This window comes from Balaenoptera ricei, chromosome 4, assembly GCF_028023285.1.
Source record: "Balaenoptera ricei isolate mBalRic1 chromosome 4, mBalRic1.hap2, whole genome shotgun sequence".
Taxonomy (NCBI): domain Eukaryota; kingdom Metazoa; phylum Chordata; class Mammalia; order Artiodactyla; family Balaenopteridae; genus Balaenoptera; species Balaenoptera ricei.
This window is the reverse complement of record NC_082642.1, coordinates 77,742,506-77,765,270: the sequence shown is the minus strand read 5'-3', so window position 1 is coordinate 77,765,270 and position 22,765 is coordinate 77,742,506. Positions and strand designations below refer to the sequence as shown.

The 22,765-nt window shown below is 40.3% G+C and overlaps 1 protein-coding gene, 1 long non-coding RNA gene and 1 pseudogene across 9 annotated transcripts in view; 1 reads left to right on the top strand and 2 right to left on the bottom strand.

Annotated features, from left to right (window-relative positions):
- The window catches only part of KLHL24 (kelch like family member 24), a 41,518-nt gene extending 23,941 nt beyond the window's left edge, over positions 1-17,577 (bottom strand). For 2 of the 8 annotated variants that reach the window (XM_059920614.1, XM_059920607.1), the window contains exons 1-3: positions 17,492-17,577; positions 9,573-9,614; positions 3,469-4,449 (exon numbers count right to left, since the gene is read on the bottom strand). In XM_059920614.1, the coding sequence (XP_059776597.1) occupies positions 3,469-4,388 (920 nt within the window). In that variant the 5' untranslated portion in view covers positions 4,389-4,449; positions 9,573-9,614; positions 17,492-17,577. Of the gene's footprint in view, positions 1-516; positions 637-3,468; positions 4,450-9,572; positions 9,615-12,190; positions 12,322-17,430 lie in introns of those variants that run through there. The other 6 variants (XM_059920609.1, XM_059920610.1, XM_059920612.1 and 3 more) reach the window with 6 other exon arrangements.
- LOC132364669 (2-iminobutanoate/2-iminopropanoate deaminase-like) lies at positions 10,709-12,173 on the bottom strand (annotated as a pseudogene).
- Positions 17,578-22,034: 4,457 nt separating the features above from the next.
- Positions 22,035-22,765, top strand: part of LOC132365337 (uncharacterized) — a 28,143-nt gene continuing 27,412 nt past the window's right edge. Inside the window, exons 1-2 of the long non-coding RNA XR_009503077.1 lie at positions 22,035-22,271; positions 22,411-22,492. This is a non-coding gene — a long non-coding RNA (uncharacterized LOC132365337). The remainder of the gene's footprint in view (positions 22,272-22,410; positions 22,493-22,765) is intronic.

Below are 22,765 nucleotides of genomic sequence, written 5' to 3'. Positions count from 1 at the left end.
GGGAAATATGAATATGGAATGGATATTAAATAATAGAATTATTCTTAACTTTGAGGTTAATTTTGCCTATGTTATTGTTTTAAAGATGCATCTTCAAGTAAATATATATATTTTGTATATGTATAACTATATGTATATAATTTTTTTAAAAAAACATTGGCTGAATGATTGAACGAATGAAAAAGTCTGGGCTGGATATATAGTTCTGATAGTCAATAGCAAGCATGGTCATCAAAACCATGAGAATAGATGAGATCATCTAAGAAAGTATCAAGGCAAGACGAAGAGAGGTTAACCAAGGGAATATCAACATTTCAAACACTAGAAAAAGAGCTATCAAATTGAAAATGAGTAGCTGGAGAAGAGGACCATGAGGGAAATTGTACTCCTGAAGCTAATGGAAGAGAGTTTCAAGACAGATTAAAGCAGTTAAAAATGTCAGATCCTAAACAGAGATCAAGGTGAATAAAGACTGAAAAGAGGCTAACAAATAACAAATAGAAGGTCACTGATGACCTGATTGAGAGGAGTTTCAGTAGACTGACTGGAGCAGAAGTCAGAGGAGTGAGCTGCAGTTGAAGAAGTGGAGACATCACTCCTCTTACAAAGTTTGTAGCTTCTCAGAAAGATGAGAACCTGTATAAATAATACATATTGTTCAGATAAGGAAATTCCTAGTGATTAGTTCTAACATGCAGTAACAGATAAGTGGAAGACAGAATATAAAGGATAGAAGGTGATGGCAGAGTTGTAAAATAAAGGATTCCTCCAGATTCCTCACGTAATACATAAAATATAAAATTTACATAAAATAAATATCTGCTATTATATTTATAATAGTCTGCAAATTCAATAAAACTATAGTTTGATTTTTTTTCTACTGGCCTCCTAAAGAAAAATGATATATCATAATCTTATATAGATGTGTTTCACTGTATGAAATGGATTGGTTCCCTTAAAAATTGGATGTAAAATTATATTTTTGTAAATCAAATAACTAAGAAAATCAGAAAATTCTCTAGTTATAATATAAGCCTAATTACCTTTAGGCTGCACTCTGATTTCATTCCGGTCGTATCTTTATAAACAAATAATTTTAATATAAATGACTTTTGATTCTACAACATATATTCCTTGGTCCCTATTCTAATCCTATGCAGATGGGAGATATGGGGGATAGATATTATTAACTCTATTTGACCCAAAACCACTCTGTCTACCACAGGGGATTCTGTTTGTAAAAATATACGATTCTCCCCTTGGAAAGACACTGTTTGCCCAGAAAAGTTCTGGAACAGCCCCAAAGCTGTTTAGCTTTCTTAATTAATACATTTAAGAACCTTGGTCTTTCACATTCTTAGGCTCAGCCGAAGTCTCTTAACAGTCCTAAAAGGAAGAACTTAAAAAAAATCATCAGTATATTTTATAGAATAAAACTGTAGTTTTTGTTCTTTATTAAAAGACCAGGAGTAAAGTATTTTATATTTCTTTTTTTTTAATTTTTAAAATTTTTTTGGGCTGCGTTGGGTCTTCGTTGCTGCGTGCGGGCTTTCTCTAGTTGCGGCAAACGGGGGCTACTCTTCGTTGCGGAGCACAGGCTCTAGGTGCGCAGGCTTCAGTAGTTGTGGTGCACGGGCTCAGTAGTTGTGGCTCGCGGGCTTAGTCGCTCCGCAGCATGTGGGTTCTTCCCAGACCAGGGGTCAAACCCGTGTCCCCTGCATTGGCAGGCGGATTCTTAACCACTGCACCACTAGGGAAGTCCTTATATTTCTTTCTTATAAAACTATTACTTTTAACTAAAGTCGCCTGACTTTGAAGTGAAAATGCACTCTAACCCTAATACGAAGAAATATTACATTAATTTTTGTAATAATAGTTACTCAATATTGTATCCAATTTATAAAAAAGTTCAGACTGTCAAGTACTGGGAGTTTTCTTAAAGTGGGTCAGACCAACACTACACTGTATAAATAATAACGGCCAATAATTTTTAAAGCACTTCCTATGTACCACTTTCTATGCTGAGAAGCTTAAGGATTACTGCATTTAATAGTTTCAATGGCAAAACCTGTGAAGTAAGCACCATTTATCATAATTTTCATTTTACGTATGAAGAAACAGATTAAATATTGCTATATCCAAACTAGTGTAAATTTTAAAGACATGTTATCTCACAATATGCTGAATTTTAATTAAAAACATGCTATCTCACAATATGCTGATTTTAATCACATTCCAAAACAATGATAATCAAAATCAATGCCAAAAATGTGGCTTGAGAGCTACGCTATAGTAAATTTATAGAAAAAGTGGAGATGGTGTGGGAAAATAAACATCAGTTTCACACAATGTGAATATAGTTAACACTATTAAACAGTACACTTAAAAATGGTTAGGATGGTAAATTTTATGTTATGTTTTTTACCACACACACCAAAAAAGTTAGCTTTGTTAGAAAAATATTTAAAAGATTCTTGGGGCTTCCCTGGTGGCGCAGTGGTTGAGAATCTGCCTGCTAATGCAGCGGACACGGGTTCGAGCCCTGGTCTGGGAGGATCCCACATGCCGCGGAGCAACTAGGCCCGTGAGCCACAATTACTGAGCCTGCGTGTCTGGAGCCTGTGTTCCGCAACAAGAGAGGCCACGATAGTGAGAGGCCTGCGCACCGCGATGAAGAGTGGCCCCCGCTCGCCGCAATTAGAGGAAGCCCTCGCACAGAAACGAAGACCAAACACAGCCATAAATAAATTAAAAAAAAAAAAAAGCCCTTTAAAAAAAAAAAGATTCTTCACTATTTCTCACAATAGCCAATTTTTGCTTATTCATAGTAAAACACGTTTAATACTATTCCTTCCATTATTAAGGCACAGAGATTATTTTTCTACAGTTTATGAATTAAAATCTGTAGGTGTTTTAAATCTAGTAACTGTGGCAATGAGAAAAGATCTGAAGCCTTGGTTTTACATCTGAGAACCCCCTCAATCTATATCAGCTTACTTACTTCACCTCTATATTTCATGCTGTCTGTTAGGAAAAAAGTTAGTCTGTGAATATACAAATTGTTTTTTATAAGTAGAGGCAGTCCAACAGAGTCTAACAAAGTCTTTAGCTACCTTACATCCAAAGATCTTTAGGGGAAAAAAAAGTGGAATAAATTTGGTACCCTACAAAGGTTAAGAGAAATTAAAGAAATATGTTGAAACATGCATAGCTGCAAAGACCCTCTGCAATGCCATCTCGTAGCTCAGAATAACAGTAACGAAAAATGCTATTGTTGAATCTAGTCTTCACTGGGAGAGAAATTCTAATGATTTGTAATCCAAAACAAACCTCAAATTATATAAAGCAACATGCAGATGATACATAGAAATGACTACACTAAGATTACACTCAGGAAGTTTTAAAGTATTTTAAAAACAAAAATTTTTGTTAATTATGTTGTAGTTAATATGTAAACAGTCTTCTTACCTGCGTGGCCTTGTCCTTGGGGACATCATTTCATTCCCAAGTATGTGGTACCGTCTTGCTTCATGCAACAACTGATAACACTCAGGAGAATTCTGGATCAGTTGGTCCACCTCAACTGTTTGGACAAAGTAGTTGGGATGCAACAGAGGGAGTCTCACATGTGTCAGGAGCTCATGTAACAGTGGTCTTCTCAGATCAACAGCACGATAGACCCAACGCATGACGGCTTCAAAAACCATCTCCTCTTTGCCAATAACAAGTTCATCACTACAAATATAATCAATAAGTTCATCTTTGTCAAGCTCAAGAAATTCTTCATGCTGGGACACATCCTCAAAAGTCTGTAATGCAAAATTCTTGCATTTTGTGAAGAGTGTTTTGAGGGAATGGGTATCAGCAAAGCGCTGGATTCCTAAGCAATTGCAAGGATCAAGTTGCTCCTCCAAGAACTTGGCACATGCATCACGGAGAACACTAATCTGAAAAAGGCTTGATGTTTCAAAGAGATACTGTACATTCTCTGTAGTGATCTTCACTTTTCCAGTATAAACATACTGCAAAAAACATTCCATAGCTTCAGCTAAAATACCATTGATCTCAACCAACATTTCTCGGCTTTCCCTGTGGTCATTACAAAACATAGCTCTGAAGTAGCTACTACAGGCTGAGAGAACAGCTCTATGGCAAGGAAATTCTTTTCCTTCCACACAAATGATAACATCTGTGAACAAACGACTATCTCGGAATTCATTAAATATCTGGAGTATGTTTTCAGCATGGGATGATCCTGAAGAGAAGTCAAAAAACTCACGGCCTGTCAGAGATTTAGGGTCCATTTCAAAAACTTTACGCTTTGTTGCTGGTGAATCACGCACTCCGAGATCCTCTCTGTTTAGTCTTCGTCCCAATATTAGTACCATTGTTACATCAGTTGACTATATAATTGTTGAGAAATAACTGTTAAGGATCTTCCTTATGTGGCTAAAAGTAAAAAAATTAAACCATTTCAATATGTAGAAAGTTCAGTACTCAACTGACATTTTATTTTGATGTAAACACTACAATAAAATTACACAATCAATATATTTCATACAGGCTTTAGAGCACTATATCTCATTTTAATAAAAACTGATAAATAAAAATTTATACAATTAGAACATTAGGGGTAATTTGCAATAGTACTCCTTAAACCCCCCCAGTTGAAAGGATGCTATATACGTTGTGAATTACTAATAACCTTCTCTTTCCCTTTTACACAACTGGGTTTCAGTTACTGAATGTAGAGTTAAGTCAGAATGCTGTAAGACACAGAACTTGAGTACATTCAAACCCTAATATAAATGTTTATTATTTTAACATAGTGCTGCTAAGAAGAATTCAGCTATATCTATCAATGGCCTTTAAAAATATGTATGTTGGGGCTTCCCTGGTGGCGCAGTGGTTGAGAGTCTGCCTGCCAATGCAGCGGACACGGGTTCGAGCCCTGGTCTGGGAAGATCCCACATGCCGCGGAGCAACTAGGCCCGTGAGCCGCAACTACTGAGCCTGCGCGTCTGGAGCCTGTGCTCCGCAACAAGAGAGGCCGCGATAGTGAGAGGCCCGCGCACCGTGATGAAGAGTGGCCCCCACTTGCCGCAACTGGAGAAAGCCCTTGCACAGAAACGAAGACCCAACACAGCCATAAATATTAAAAAAAAAAAAAAAAAAAAAAAAAAAAACGTATGTTGTCTGACCAGTAAGTCCCTTTCTAGCAATCTATCCTAAGGAAATAATCAGGATTATATGGAAAGATTTATCTACAGGTGTTCAATGCTGTATTAATAGAAAATACTTAAAACAACGTAAGTACCCTACAATAGGGGATTAGTTAAACCATAGTACATATTAAGGATGGAACACAGTCCCTGCCATTAAAAATTATATAGACTATTTCAGAAAGAGAAAAACAAATATCGTATATTAATGCATGTATGCGGAACCTAGAAAAATGGTACAGATGAGCCAGTTTGCAGGGCAGAAGTTGAGACACAGATGTAGAGAATGGACATATGGACACCAAGGGGGGAAAACTGCGGTGAGGTGGGGATGGTGGTGTGCTGAATTGGGCGATTGGGATTGACATGTATACACTGATGTGTATAAAACTGATGCCTAATAAGAACCTGCAGTATAAAAAAACAAACAAAACAACTAATACTAAACTTTCATTGGGTTATTTGTATGGAAATATGTTAATATAAATGTTTCAGACATTACATGAAATTTCTAAAAATCTTATATTTGTATTTGTATGGAAATATGTATGGAAATATGTTAAATGTTTCAGACATTACATGAAATTTCTAAAAATCTTATATTTGTACTTGTATGGAAATATGTATGGAAATATGTTAATATAAATGTTTCAGACATTACATGAAATTTCTAAAAATCTTATATGTTCTGGTATAATGTTATAAGTAATAATCCTAGTTATTACTTTAAAATGTATATCTCAGAAATAACTAATTTTCTTGTCAACTGCATTATTATGAACTGTCATCAAATCTTTAACCGTGGTCATTTTTAAGTCTTTTGTCATTTACAGACAGTTCTGGGTGTACTCTGATGATTTTGCAAATATGTTCCTATAAAAGGGTTTCACCTTCAAGAAATACATGGAAAAGACTCTGACAAGTACAGGTTTCTGGTAACGGACTGTACTGCTGAACTGAATGAATAAGCATTTTCAGAACTCTAATGAAAAACTGATGAACTCATGAAAGTGCTAACAAAAGATCAAGATGAAAAACAAAATTTAATTACATGGGACTGAGTGAACTGATGAGGATGAGTATAATTTTTGTGACTTTCTGTCTGAATTTAAAAAAAAAAAAAAAAAAAAACTCCACAAGGACTCAGAGGCAAAGAATATACAAATCAATTTTCACTGCAAAGTAAAGGAGCTGTTACAGTGGAGGATTACTGGACTGAATGTCAATACTATGACACAGTATGAGTGTGTTTCATGTTTGGTAATTGCAATCATTGTTGCTTTTGTTGTGGTCATCCTTGTACAATGCTTGGTGTCAGTCGATTTATCTCTTGTAAAAATAAAATACAGTGTGTGTGTGTGAAAAAAAAAAAAAATTATATAGACTATTTAATGACATGGGGAAGCATTAACCAGATAGTAAGTAAAAAGCAGATATCAAAACATATGCAAATGGACATAAATACACTACCAAATGTAAAATAGATAGCTAGTGGGAAGCAGCCGCATAGCACAGGGAGATCAGCTCTGTGCTTTGTGACCACCTAGAGGGGTGGGATAGGGAGGGTGGGAGGGAGACACAAGAGGGAGGAGATATGGGGATATATGCATATGTATAGCTGATTCACTTTGTCATATAGCAGAAACTAACACACCATTGTAAAGCAATTATACTCCAATAAATATGTTAAAAAAAAAATTGAAGCAAGAGTTAGAGCTGGACTAGGGGTATCTGATAAGAATTTTTCTCAGATTCTCCCCATTCTAGGTAGGTCTCTAAGAATTTTTATCTAAAGCAGCTGGGAGACTTATGTAGCTATCTGTATACTACGTAGGCACACATTATAGTACAGATGTATGTTTGTATAAATGTTTTTACTGCTGGAAAAGGAAAAAAACGCACAAAAAACATACAAACAAAAAACATATGCAAAGAGGGTTGCAGTGGATAAGACTCTGCACTCCCAATACAGGGGTCCTGGGTTCGATCCCTGGTCAGGGAACTAGATCCGATATGCATGCCGCAACTAAGGAGCCCACCTGCCGCAGCCAAATAAATACATATTTTTTTAAATATGCAAAGAAAATAGAAAAATTTAAGTATCACTGCATCTAGGCATAGAAAAAAGGAGGTACGTATGTCAAATGATTAAGTATTTATTTATCTTCTGTCTTCCTCTATTTTTCCCAAAATCTGCACTATAATTATGTAGTAAGAAACATCCTCAAATCTCCCTCAAAAATGGCTCTGAATAGGTAACTGATGGATTGAGGCACTGGACTATAGCTATCAATTCTCTTAAATTTTGATTTTTAAGGTGGTTCTTCTACTCCTACTCTCTTTTCACATCTCTGTAAGTTGATATGTGATCCAGAGTGTATTTGTAATTGGCTTCTACCTCCCTACATTTTTTTGTTTAATAAATTTATTTTTAAATTTTGGCTGCATTGGGTCTTCATTGCTGTGCGCGGGCTTTCTCTAGTCGTGGCGAGCGGGGGTTACTCTTTGTTGCAGTGTGCAGGCTTCTCATCGCGGTGGCTTCTCTTGTTGAGGAACACGGGCTCTAGGCACATGGGCTTCAGTAGTTGTGGTGTGTGGGCTCAGCAGTTGTGGCTCACGGGCTCTAGAGCGCAGGCTCAGTAGTTGTGGCACACGGGCTTAGTTGCTCCGTGGCATGTGGGATCTTCCCGGACCAGGGCTCGAACCCGTGTCCCCTGCATTGGCAGGCGGATTCTTAACCACTGTGCCCTAGGAAAGCTCCCATACATTTTTGCTTTCTCAAAGTTTAAGTGAAAATGTGTTCAGAATGCAAAACAAAATAACATATGCAAGTACTAAGAATTTCCCTTTGGCTAAAAGGGACAAGTAGGAAAACATAAATGAAAAGATACTCTGCTTTCTGTATCCAATAATTTTACTCTATCTGGTATTCGTTATCTGGTATCTTATTGTATCTGTATCTGATAAATTTGGGGATAGCATATTGAGTGAGTTGGATTAATATAAGGCTGATTAAAATTTTATATGAGTTAAAGGTCTTTATATGCTATTTTCTCCCCTTAATTCTCATGGCTATTTTCTTTGATTGTTGACTGCCAAGAGGTCTTCCACTGCTTTACCAGAAAATCCTGAATTAGAACAGCTATAAAATCACCTGGTATTAAATGCATTCAACAGCAACAAGATACTGCTTTGTACGTAAAAGAGACTATCTCATAGATCTGGGCTATTTCCTTCCAAGAAGCTTTTGTGTGGCTTTTTGGACAGCCTCACTTTCTCTGGACTTTCTGAGAACTCTTCCATGAACTAGTCCACAACAGCACGACATATAAACTCTTTGTATTGATGACAGACTAAATGATTTACACAATTGTGTCTTAGGAATATGAGATGCATTTCAGAGTGTATCCTCTGGGCTTCCAGATGTAATTCAGTAGACTTTAAAATTAGACTGAATTCTTCTAAAAATTTAGCAAATATCAAAGCATCATTATTCCCATCAGGAAAAAGTAGCAAATAAATAGGCAAAACACGAGGACAATGTTTGTTCCAAAGAAATATAATGACTGAAAATAATACCTACGTAAGTTAGTGGATGCAAGGGTGACTGGACTCTCAATGACTAACTGCCAAAGACACATAATTTGTCTAGAAAAGATAGTATCCCCTTCTTTCTCTCCCTCATTTCCTTCAGGAGCTTTATTCTTGGAGCTACACTCTCACTTGAAAGGAAGATTTTTAAGAGAAAGATTCTTCTGATTAAGAGTACTCTAGAGTTTATTTCCAACTACAGAACTCAAAACGTTGTAGACCTAGTTTCAGATTGCTAGGTAGATTTAAAAATTACCTGTTTTTGGCCTATGTCCCAGAAAAATGAAGGGAGATAACTTATTTTAGTGTCTTTTGGACTGGAGAAACGGTAGAATAGGGACTGAGAATATTCGGAAGGAGTAGAAAGGAGTGTGTAAACAGTTTATTTGGGGGCTTCCCTGGTGGCGTAGTGGTTAAGAAGCCGCCTGCCAATGCAGGGGACATGGGTTTGAGCCCTGGTCCGGGAAGATCCCTCATGCCGCGGAGCAACTAAGCCCGTGAGCCACAACCACTGAGCCTGCGCTCTCAACTAGAGAAAGCCTGCGTGCAGCAACGCATCCAAAAATAAATAAATTTATTAAAAAAAAAAAAGTTTATTTGGTAACAGAAAAGTCTGTGATGCTGCCTTCCTATCTGATCTTGAGGATAGAATTGTTCCCTGTTACTCTGATGGTCTAAGTGACCCCTGGTTGAAGGAAAATGATTTACATTTTCTAATAACAATGCTTAGAGAGTTTATAAACATTATAAATATAATACCTTTTTAGCATTTGCTTGATCAAAGCTCCAGTTTTTCCACACCTAAAATAAATGGAAAACAGCAACACATAAATCAGATAGTAATCACTTTATGTATAATTGGCATTATTTACTAATATGTTGAAAGAAGGTTTTAGTAGATTTCCGTTTGTGACTGGAAGTTTACTTCTGCATAGGAAAACCAATCCTGAATAATAATCCTTAAAGCAAATAAATAACTTTATGTTATATCTAAAATAGTTTCCTTATTTATCAGCTTCCTTACTTGACAATTTTATCCTGCAGTAAGGTTTCTTGAGTGAAAGATGAGTAAACAAATATTCATGTCAACATCAAGCTAACAGTGGAATTGAGATGAGGAAACATATCCTATGATAACTCTGCATTGGATTTTTGAAGAATGTCTGGTAACTAATGTTTCATCTGAGTTTGGGGTCATTAAATAATTCTGAGTTGGTCTATCAATACTACCCAAAGCAAACAGTTTAGTCATTATATATTTTATATAATTATGAAAGCAATGACAAAATCTCAAGTATTCTGGGTAATTCAGGAAAAAAATTTCAGTTTTAAATTCTTAGTTATCTAGATTATCCATATAGAATCACCATGCTTATCAAGTAATTATCTTAAATCTTTTAGTATATAAATGCATATTTCTTCTGCTTTTTTGATCCTTATAGACTTTAGTACCTGTAGAAACCAACCAATTCAGCACAATTTTTTTTTAAAATTAATTAATTAATTTATTTATTTATGGCTGTGTTGGGTCTTCGTTTCTGTGCGAGGGCTTTCTCTAGTTGTGGCAAGCAGGGGCCAGTCTTCATCACGGTGCGCGGGCCTCTCACTATCGCGGCCTCTCTTGTTGCGGAGCACAGGCTCCAGACGCGCAGGCTCAGTAGTTGTGGCTCACGGGCCTAGTTGCTCTGCGGCATGTGGGGTCTTCCCAGACCAGGGCTCGAACCTGTGTCCCCTGCACTGGCAGGCAGATTCTCAACCACTGCGCCACCAGGGAAGCCCTCAGCACAATTTTTTGTTGTTGTTGGCAGGGGAAGAGAGGAATGCTTAAGAGAGAATACTGGAACCTTGAACTGTACACAGAATACCAATAGTATTTAAGCACAAGTGATTCTGGTTTCTGGCCTAGATATCTATAAATAGAAATCATAAATTCTTAACAAGTTTTGGCAAATTCGAAAGTGGATCCAGAAAACCAAGATATGGACTACTGATTTTTTTCTACATGTATATACAAACACACATCTCTATACCCTGATTATTGTTTTTTTTGTTTTTTGTTTTTTTAAATCTGCATGCTATTTTATTTCCATTAGAAAAATATTATCCATATAAAATTTGGTCCAGTTTCTTCTCCTTTACCTCTACCATTCAAACTTAAATGCTTTAATTTTACTCAAGTAAAAGCAGAATCATGTATCTGACATGAGAACTAAATAGTTCACATCATTAAATTAATAGTTAACTATGTAATGTGTGTCTCTTTTCCCACATCCAGTAATATGAGTGCTACAGAAGTGTAATTTATAACATCAGTAACTAGATTCATCATTAATCTTCAACTCATGTTCAATTCCCCTTATTATATGGTATTTCCATAATAACTTCAGATATTTCAGTCAACCTTACACTTTCCAACAAATACTGTAAAAATTAAGACGTTAATTTAAAAACATTATTAAAATTCCAGGCTAAATAACACTGGGCCCACTTAGAGTGATGCTGTCACGAGAGGTCCTTGGACAGCTACTGCTTCAATCTCAACACAGCCTCCTTTGGGCAAAGCAGCAACCTGATAAGCAGCTCTTGCAGGAAAATTACTCTGGAAATATTGTTTGTAGATGTCATTGACAGTATTGAAGTCGTTTATGTCAGCCAGCAAAACAGCTGTTTTTACCACATTCGTGAAGTCACAGCTTGCTGCTTTCAGAATTTCACCCATGTTTGTAAGAGCCTGTAGGGACCAATGGCCGCTGGGGCTTTCGCGGTGCTGATCACCTTTCTGATCAAAGACGACATGGCTAATCCTTTTCCTTTGCTGCCCGTCGGAGACAACTACCCCGTATGCGCTCCTACTCGCATCTCACGGGTCTAAAACATGATTATTGTTTGATTGTGAAGTGAACGTTATCTTGCTTGTTTCCTTATTTGCAGAAGTCAATCTAACTTGTGTATACCTTGGTAAAGAATATTTCAACTTGGTCAAATTAGGGGATTGTTAGTCCTAGCTAAGTAAGTTTTTCCCCCAATAAGACAATAAGATCCTGAGCCAATGTAGGAATTCGAGTCAATTCAAGAAACAATTCTAGACAGCCTACCCCCTGTCTGCCACTGGGGTGGTGAATATCGGATTCAGATCCAATTTTAGATGCTGTGGGGTTGGCTAAGATTAGAATCAGACAAGAACTCAAAGATTGATATGAAAATAGATTCAAATTCTCAGTGTTTCTCTGGCAGAAAACACAAATTGTTTCTCTGCTAGAGTGCAAATGGGAATAGATTCTCTCATGACTGATCTAGTCTAGAATTATACCTTAAGGAGTAGAAGAGCAAGGCAATTCACCTGGGCATTTTCTGCAGGTTTTTTAGGTAATACTTACCAACCTAATCAGTAAGGGCTAGGGACAGAGGAGGTCAGTGTAAGAAGTCCAAAGGCGTTATATAGTATCAGAATTGATTTTAGAGTGTAGAACTGCAATCAAGCTTATTTTTCCTTTAGAATGCAGGACCCCTATACAAAGAAACAAGTTACTATTAGCCTTAAGATAGCATGGATTAGTGAGGGGCTTACAAAGACTAATAAATACCAGATGGCAAAGGAAACCAACAACATTTTGACTAACATGGTCCCTGCAACTTGCAGTAATGAATTGCTACATGCTATGCGCCACACTACTCCATATTCTCAAATTGAACTTTGAGTGAAGAACATAGCAGAAACAGAAAAATTACTAAAGAATAAGAGTTTTATCTTTAAAGATATACAGTAACTCAACAGAAGGAAAGTCAGAAAACACTGTAACATAGTAAATCCATTATTTAAAAATAACTAGGAAATTATATTTAACATGGAACTATCTGAAACCAAGCAGTTTTTTTCACCACATTTTCTCAAACGCTAATTTATTTGAACCATTCTATTTAATGATCACTTTTTAAAAGTTGTAAATTTATACTCTTCAATTTAAACCTTTACTCTTGGAGTAGTGGTCCCTGAACCAAGTTTTACAAATGCAACACTTAAAGTCCAGTCTTCAAGTTGTTATTTTCAACATTTCTAATTTTCCTAATGAAACCACCAATAACATACTTACCATAAGATATCAGAAACGAAAAAAACCCTTAAATTTCTTTGTCTAGAATTATAGCAAGTGATTATCCCTTGTTGACATGAACCTGAAATAGTCAATACATTATTACTTTGATTAATGAGAGAAAGAGAAATAAGAGGTATCTGATGATGAAAAATTTAGGAGTTCTTAAACAATGTGTCAGACTAAACAATTATGGTTCTATAATTGAAAAAAGAATACTGTCTTCTCCCAAATCACAGAACAAAAAAATTGAACTTCTCCATTCACTGTTTCTCTTCCTTGCTTTAAAACTTTCGGCTACTAATATTCCCCAACCCCCAAAGGAAGAAAAAAATATTTGTTAATCATCAGGCATCATACTTGATATAAAACTGTCCTATTGAAACTACTTGACATGTAAACTTAATGTCCTTGGTTTTATCTTGCTAGAAGATATCTAATGCATTGTTTTATTTTAAAATCTTAAGACCTGTAGATATATAGTTATGTTTTCTTTTAGCGAAATTGTTTTTGGGGGCTTCCCTGGTGATGCAGTGGTTAAGAATCCGCCTGCCAATGCAGGGGACACGGGTTCGAGCCCTGGTCCGGGAAGATCCCACATGCCACAGAGCAACTAAGCCCATGTGCCACAACTACTGAGCCTGTGCTCTAGAGCCCGCGAGCCACAACTACTGAAGCCCACGTGCCACAACTACTGAAGCCCGCACACCTAGAGCCTGTGCTCCGCAACAAGAGAAGCCACCGCAATGAGAAGCCTGAGTACCGCAACCAGAGAAAGCCCGCGTGCAGCAATGAAGACCCAACGCAGCCAAAAATAAAAATAAACAAAATAAATTTTTTAAAAAAATTGTTTTTGGTTCTCTTATTAGAATTAATTAAATCTGCAAGGACATGACCCAGTACTCTGCCACTTGAACAAGTTTGAGATCCAATACTTTACGTGACCTCTCTATGGATAAAAGCGCTTTTAAGTCACAGTGACTTTTATTTACCTTAGTGGTGACACAAATTATTTACAGAAGTAAGTTTTAGAAAGCACTGAGTAAAGAGCAAAGCCTAATGACTTGTAGACATCAATTTAGTAGACTTTAAGATGTGCCAAATGCTGAAAAATTGTAGCCCCTGGGTGACGAATTTAGGCAGTGACAAACTTTAATTTAAAAAAGCTAGTTTAGCTATTGTTTTTAATAGGAGAAAGAATAAGGGTTTTAAAATATCAACAGTTGTCAAGTGGCCACATACTCTTTGTTTCAGTCACAACAGAAATAGAATCATACAAAATATATATGCTTATATATTTCATATACTTATGAGGATATACTAGGATATTTTATTTACATTTTTTATACAGTCCATACCTAAATATTTATTGAAAAAGGATGTCCCAAATTCCTAGGTAAGAAAAAAGTACATACAGGGACTTCTCTGGTGGTTAAGACTCTGCGCTCCCAATGCAGGGGGCCAGAGTTCCATCCCTGGTCAGGAAACTAGATCCTGCATGCTGCAACTAAGAGATCCCCCCCCCCCCCCCCCCCCGTGCTGCAACTAAGACCTGGTGCAGCCAAATAAATAAACATTAAAAAAAACAAAAGGAGTATACACAAAAAATAACTGCAGTCCCTCATTTAATGAATAGTATTTGTTTTTCACAGGCTTGACCTTTGGGTTTTAATAAAATGGCAGAAAAACAAAGAAACTAAAACAAAGTTTTCTGAAAAAGCATTAAGGTTTTAGCAACTTGGACAAAAGCCAAGAAAGTTTAAATTAAAGCTGATAGTAAGCTCCAACTCAGAATATTATTTCTTCTTCCTGTTTAGAGACTAAGTCACAGGCTTTGTCTGGATAAGCAGGCTTATGAGTGGTGGTTTTATTTTTTACAAAGGTTAGAGGTTTGCAACTTGTACTTATTTAGAAATGTTAAATGCCTTCAATGCACAAGAGATGATGAGGCAGTTCAGGATCACAGAAGCTGCTCCTTCCGGCATAGTCATCTCAACTTGAATTTTAAAAATAAATTAAGAATGCATACAATGAGAACTGTTCATAGTCAATTCCTGCTTCACTCTGGGTGCTCAATCTACCTCTTACAGAAATGTACCGTCTTGGGTGAATTCCTACAGATTTATAGTAAAATAAAATCTGATAAAACCCAAGTTCCCTATTATATCACAGATTAGGAAAACCACATCTTCAACACACTGTGGCTAAAATGATTGTTCTTGTAGATTTTATTACTGTCATCATAGAAGAGTGAGCTATAATCCCCCAAACAAGGAAACAACTCATCTAAACCGGGGTATAGAAGAATCTTAACTTTTTTGGGGGGGCGGGGGTAGGATATCCTCAAGTTATTTTTTAAAAAAATAGAATTCTAATTTTACATCTTAGTCGACAGCAAGCAGATTTTTCATCTATTTTACATACTTAACAAAAACCAACCTCGCCGGTGGACATAAACAGTCTGTAGCTGCGAATACTAAGACATGATTTTTAAAAAGCTGTTCAACTTTCATCAAATCTTTAACCGTGGTCATTTTTAAGTCTTTTGTCATTTACAGACAGTTCTGGGTGTACTCTGATGCTTTTGCAAATATGTTCCTATAAAAAGGTTTCATCTTCAAGAAATTCATGGAAAAGACTCTGTCAAGTACAGGTTTCTGGTAACTGACTGTACTGCTGAACTGAATGAATAAGCGTTTTCAGAACTCTAATGAAAAACTGATGAACTCATAAAAGTGCTAACAAAAGATCAAGATGAAAAAAAAAATCACATGGGACTGAGTGAACTGATGAGGATGAGTATAATTTTTGTGACTTTCTGTTTGAATTAAAAAAAAAAAATCCCACAAAGACTCAGAGGCAAAGAATATACAAATCAATTTTCACTGCAAAGTAAAGGAGCTGTTACAGTGGAGGATTACTGGACTGAATGTCAATATTATGACACAGAATGAGTGTGTTTCATGTTTGGTAATTGCAATCATTGTTGCTTTTGTTGTGGTCATCCATGTACAATGCTTGGTGTCAGTCTATTTATCTCTTGTAAAAATAAAACACAGTGTGTGTGTGTGAAAAAAAAATAAATTACAACAACAAAAAAAAGCTGTTCAAGAGAGCAAGTGATTAATCATTAAAATCCACTAACATTAACAGCTGAAAGGTCGCTGCCTCAGGGGTGACTGTGAGGCACTCTAAAATGTGGCTTTACGGTCCTTATTTAGCTATTTAAACCTTGTTTACAGAACAGGCAAGAACTTAATTCGCCTGAGGGCTTTCTTCCCACCATCTGGGTAGACAAGGCGACAGGAGTTAAAGAGGGATAATTTTCCGGTCCTCCGCGGGCCCCAGAACTGCCTACAGGCTCAGGCAGAAGCCGCGGCGGCGACCAAAGGATAGCGGGTCAGCTGGACCTCGCTCCCGAGTCCCCCGGCTCGGTAGCGCGCGCCGCCAGAGGCTCCGCTCGGGTCGCAGCTGCACAAGAAGCGAGCGCGCGCTCCCGCGTGTCCTCCAGATCACCTTCAAGGGGGCGGGGAAGAACTGCCTGGGCAAGTCCACCTCGCAACAAGACACCCGCCAATAAACACTCGGAACTCGCCCAGTCGTTCCGCCCGAAAGCACCCGCAGGGCCCCAATCCCCGCCGCGTTAACAGTCTTCGCCCCGAGTGTCCAGAACCTGGGGGCGGGGCCATTAGGAACTAAATTAAGAAACCGAGGCCTGGAGTGGTGGAAAGGAGAGGAGATTAGGCGGGGACTTCGCCGGCGGAACGCCCGCTCCCCCGCCCGCGCCCGCTTCCGGGGGACCTTCTTTCCACGGCCCGGCTCCCGGAGCGGGCCCCCAGGCGAGCGGTGGTAAACAAAGGCTCGCGGGAGGTGGGGGCGGGGGTAACGGTCAGGTGACGGCGCCGAGCACATTTCGCAACTGCTTTAATGGGGAGTCTCTAGCCTGCAGCCCTGGGACCCAACTTGGCCCGTCAGTCCTCCCCGTTAGGATCAAACTGTCGCCCCCACCAAGCGGGAAGGTTTGATTTCAGACCTTCGCATTCTCAGCGCTACCTTCGATTAAAAAAGAGCGGCGCTCCGTTCGAAGCCCATCGGCAAAATGCGAGACCTCTCTTCCCAGCCCTGTCCGCCAGCTGCTCCCCGTCCCCCAGGGTGACCCGCACCTGCTACCCCCCGCCCCGGCGGCCATGCCCCTCCCAACCCGCCCCCGGCGGGTGCGCCAGCAGCGTCGCGGTTCCGGGGCGGTAGTGCCAGGAGTTGGGGGTGCCATTCCTTTCAGAGTGTGGTTGCGGAACCGGGGCTGACAACCCCCAGAGGAGCCCCGGAGACCCCTCGCCCCAAACAGGGGCCCTGCAGCCCCACCCGCAATCTCTCCTCGGACCCCTCCTCTGGCTCCGAGAGGCCGACCGCCGCAGGCTTCCCTCCTGCAGACATCCCCGTGGTTATGACCTGGGCCGCCCCTCCGCCCCCGGCTCTGGCCGGTTCCTCGCCTTTCGGCCGGTCCCGGAGCTGTCATCCCCGGGTACCTCTCAGCGAAGGCTGGAAGCGGCCAGCAGCAGTGGTCAGCAGTGGCGGCCCCCGCCGTACCTTAGCTTCCGGCGGCGCAGCGCTGTCTCCTGCGCCGGCGTCTCCTCGAGCCACCAGTCTCTCCGCAGCTCACAACAAAGGAAACATGTGACCGCCCGGGCCAAAACACTGAGCGTCACGCAACCCTGGCCAATCCGAGTGGGCGCCCCCCGCCCCGGGGGACCCTGGGAGATGTAGTTCCTATTCCGGGGGGCGGGGGGTGGCCGCCCCGGCAGCTTGGATTTCCCGCTATAGGGCGGGTGTCGGATGTGGGGTTTGAGATCCAATCCAAGGGCTATTGACTCGGAAACAGTTTTAGGTAGAGATAGGTTAAGGAACTGCATCCGTGTTAGGAGCCTAGTGGGAAACCTCAGTCGGATGTTTATTGCCACGTGCCTAGGCAAAAGCACATAATCAAGAATTCTCAGAACCCTAGAGTTTGGGACCAGGCTTAGAGACCTTTTAATTTGACCCCTTGGTATAGAATCGGGAAATCTGAGGATCTGAGAGATGAAAGGGACTACAACCCTAGTAGCTAGACAGCGCAGGGAAACGAAATTTCACTGTAAATCTATTACTGTCACCTGTATCATCCGGGTTAACTTTCTATTTTAAAAGTACATGCAAATCAGACAAAGTTTTCACAAATCCCTGTTTTCTGATTCCCCAAAAGACAGTATTATTTTTTTAAATTTAATTTTATTTATTTTTTTATACAGCAGGTTCTTATTAGTTATCCATTTTATACATATTAGTGTATATGAAATAGAGACACAGATGTAGAGAACAAACGTATGGACACCAAGTGGAGGAAGCGGCGGGGGTGAGGGCGTGATGAATGGGAGATTGGGACTGACATATATACACCAAAAGACATTATTTTATCTTTTTGTTTCTGCAAATATTTTTTTCAAGGTTGAGTACACCTCCAGATTTTGAAACATTTAACTAGTTTTTGGTTTCTGATATCAAAATTATAACTTCTCTCTCTTCCATAATTTATGAATACAGTCATGCTTTTATTAAATAAGAGGATGTGTTCCAGTGACCAGAGGTGTATATAATATAGAAGGCTTGTGTCCAGGCCTTTTAAACAGGCTTTTTAGTTCTCTTTTCCATCTGTTATTAAAAATGAAAATACCTACCATTTATTGAGTTTCTACTAAGCTCCAGACAGAGTGCTAGGCACTTTACGTATATCCTTTAATCTTCATAATAACCCAGCAAGATAGTGTTATAATCCCATTTTACAGGTGAAGAAACTAAGCCACATAGGGGATAAAGATTTGGCTCTCATCACTCAGTTATTAAGTGTTGAGGCTGGGGTTGACACATGTTTTAAAAAAATAATTATATATGAATATAGGTACATAATTATCTAAAAAGTGTATTTACAAAGTTAAATATTACAAGTCTAGTAGTACAACAGGAGTACCATCTCCCAACCTTCCTCATTCTTCATTCTCCAGAAGCAAACACTTTCAACAATTTGAGCTATTCTGATATTTACATTTATCTTTCCATATAATGTATGGCTATTTCTTATTAAGGGAGCTGTCATCCCTGTCCCCCATCCTTCCAATATCTTACATTTCTGCTTAAATAATTATTTAATGTTTATGTTATTAAGACTATGTATTTATTGCTCAATGATGAGTTAAACAGTATACAACTTCCTTTCTTGGATGGCTTTTCATTTTTCCTTGGGTAGAGAGGCAACTAAGCACCTGGGGGTCCTCAATACCATCATAAAGTTCCAACTCCCTGAGAGAGCATTTAAGGGTCTTCCTGATGCACCCTGGGGCCCAACTCTGCAGCCTGAACACCAGCCTCAGTGAACTTCCCACAGGACTCTTGCCCAAAGGACTCCTGCTGTCTGTCTCCAGGCCATTCCCATCCATATACTGCTCCCTATGCCTCTTATGCCCCTTCCTCCCCTTCACCCCACTCACTAGGTTAGCTCCTGCTCTTCCTTCCAGGAGTCAGCCTGTGAGTCCTCTTTCCAGGAAACCCTCCATTCATCCTCATTGCCCTCTGGGCTAGGTACCTCCCCTCCTTCTTCCCACAGCAGCCCGTCCTTACCTCCTTCCCAGCAGTTATCATACTAATTGTGTGACATCACACTAACACAGGGGTTAGGGGCTCTCATCCTCTGCGCACCTGAAAATCTGTGTATAGTTTATAGTCAGTCCTCCACATACCCAGTTCCTCTGTATTCTTGCTTCCACATCCACAGAGTCAACCAATCCTGGATGGTGTAGTACTGTAGTATTTACTACTGAAAAAAAAAATCTGCATATAAGTGGACCTTTGCAATTCAACCCTTGTTGTTTAAGGGTCGGGTATATTTACATGCCTTTCCCAACTGCGTATCCTCTGAAATCCCTGAGGTCAGGGATGATGTCTTATTCATTTTGTGTTGCAGTATACCTAGTAGATGTTCAATATGTATCTGTTAACCGGCGAGTGATCTCTACTTCTTGAGGTTAAGGGGACTTGAGAGAAATAAAATGCCTCCAGACCACTTGGGACGCACTTGGACTGGCCTGCATGATGAGGTCCTCAGATTCTCTTGGGGCAGATGGATGCAGGGTGATCAATCACAATTCTGAGAGTGGAAAGGAGTGAGGGGACTCACAGGACAGCAGCCCCGGAGACAGGCAAGGGCCTACTGATGGGTGTGGGAGCTCCTCAGGCAGCCCCCAGAATAGAGGTGGTTTTGGCATTGGTAGAGGGCCCTGGGAGTTATGCCTACCCCATAAATCAGTGAGCATGGCCGCCTGGCTGCCTTTTCCTCAGCTGGGACTGGAACAGAAGCAGAGGTGTCAAGTCCAAGGGCAATCTGCTGAAACTGAGTCATTGTAATATGATCAAAAAAAATTTTTATTGGAGTATAGTTGATTTACAGTGTTGCGTTAGTTTCAGGTGTACAGCAAAATGAATCAGTTATACATATACATATATCCACTCTTTTTTTTTTTTTTAGATTCTTTTCCCATATAGGCCGTTACAGCGTATTGAATGGAGTTCCCTGTGCTATACAGCAGGTTCTTATTAGTTTTTTATTTTGTATATAGTAGTGTGTATATGTCAGTCCCAATCTCCCAATTTATCCCTCCCCCCTCCCCCTGTAACATGATGTATTTTATGCAGTGTTTACAATCCAGGTCAATTTGATCATTTGAAGTAGGTAGCTACTGAGGGGAATCAGAGGGTCTTCAGACCAATTTCCTCTCCTTTCAGGGATATAGTATATTGCTCCATATTCTGTCTTCTTGCACATACCACATGGAAGTTCTTGTTTTGCTCTCCAGAGCATTCATGACAGCCTTTAAGGTCTGAAGGTGGCCAAGCAGCCAGAGTTCCTCCAGCCATTCTCTTTTTTCTCTCCAGCCTACTCCTCTTCCCCATGCAGACAACAGTTGGGACATAGTAAAGCATCACTCCCTAAACATACCACACACTTTCAGACTTCCCTGCCTCTGCTCTAGGTCTCTTGCACTTGAAGTCCCCCTGTCCCAAATTCCAGTAGAAACATTGGTCATCCTTTAAGGCCCATCTCTGGTGCCACCTGTTCTGATCCTCTCCTCTCTCCCTCAGCTGTTGTGAAGCTGTGCACACCTCCCACATCCTTTATAATGTGACACTAGCACTGTGTTTATACCCAGCCCTTGAATGCAGCTGGATCCTTTGACCAGCTATGGGCTCGGCACATTTGCCCCTTCCCTGCAACAATCCCCAGCTGCAAAGCACTTGATGGACGGAGATTTTACTGAAGGTTTCACAAAGAGAATTATACAGCATCTCACACCGCAAAACTCCTTAACAATTCCCTGTAAACATCTCTGCTCCCTCACCTCCGCTCCTCCTTGGTACCAGCTACTCCTCTTTTCCCACCATACACCCTCTCTCTGGGCCTCTCTCCAGCCACAAGATTGGGGTTCCTGGGCTTCCCTGGTGGCGCAGTGGTTGGGAGTCTGCCTGCCAATGCAGGGGACACGGGTTCAAGCCCTGGTCTGGGAAGATCCCACATGCCGCGGAGCAACTAGGCCTGTGAGCCACAACCTCTGAGCCTGCGCGTCTGGAGCCTGTGCTCCGCAACAGGAGAGGCCGCGACAGTGAAAGGCCCACGCACTGTGATGAAGAGTGGCCCCCACTCGCCGCAACTAGAGAAAGCCCTCGCACAGAAACGAAGACCCAACACAGCCAAAAATAAAAAAAAAAAAAAAAAGATTGGGGTTCCTCCCCTTCCATGTCTCTGCCACCTTCCCCCTAGACAATCCCCTCTACCCTTCCACCCCCCCACCATCTCTTTTTCAGTACTTTGCATTTTCACACTCATCACCTTTCAAACAAGAGAGTTCCACTCTTCAGAAGACAGAGAATACCATAAATAACAAATTATCTCAGCACACTCCACCCCCACCCTGTTTTCCTCCACAGACATATTTAACATCTCAGCAAGGCTGTTACACAATAACTCCTCAGAGTGCTGAGTGAAGACAAGAGTGAACACAATACACTATTTGCTCATGGCACCTGAGCCTCTCCAGTCTTGAGGCCTACCCCTTCCGTCCCTTCTCTGGTGAAGAGAGATGTGACTCATCTCTGCAGCTCTTTTGGATGCAGAGGTCTGACTCTCTCTGACTCTATAGTTACCAGGAAGGCTGTCTCCCCCAACCCTAGACAGTCATGGGCCCTACTAGGCCAGTTAAACCTTGGAGTCAAACACAGTAGCATTAGGATTTAGCAAGGAAAGACATAGTTGGAAAATTTTCCATTTTGAGATCTGGGAAAAGAGGTAAGTCTTCTGCCACCTAGAAGGTGAGCTCCCTACCCCTGCTCCCGAGCTTTTCCTTCTGAAACAAGAAATGTTTCTCTTGGGAGTGGGATGGGTGGGGTGGCAAGGCTTGCTTTGTTCTCGAAACCATCCTTCACAGGTTGAAGTCGATGAGGTGCCAGGAATTGGTACCTAGGTGCCTCGGATCCTGTTTGTGACCAAACTTGCCACACCAGATGCAGGTAAGGATGACTGGTTACCACCGTGAGCCCTGGGCTCTGACTTCAGGGGACTGAGGCATACTGGCATCCTCCCTGCGTGTGATACTGGTCCCTGTTTTTCTCTTCATTCTTCTGCCCCAAGGACATCTGATTTCACCTCCCTCTCTTCTTCCCGATTACTTCCCCAGTAATGAGAATTTAGGTGGGCCCTCTGGTCTCTGAAGAAACCTGATGTTTTGGAAGTTACTCCTGCCCTGACTGCTCTAGGTAGGCCTGATTCTCCAAGGGACACCT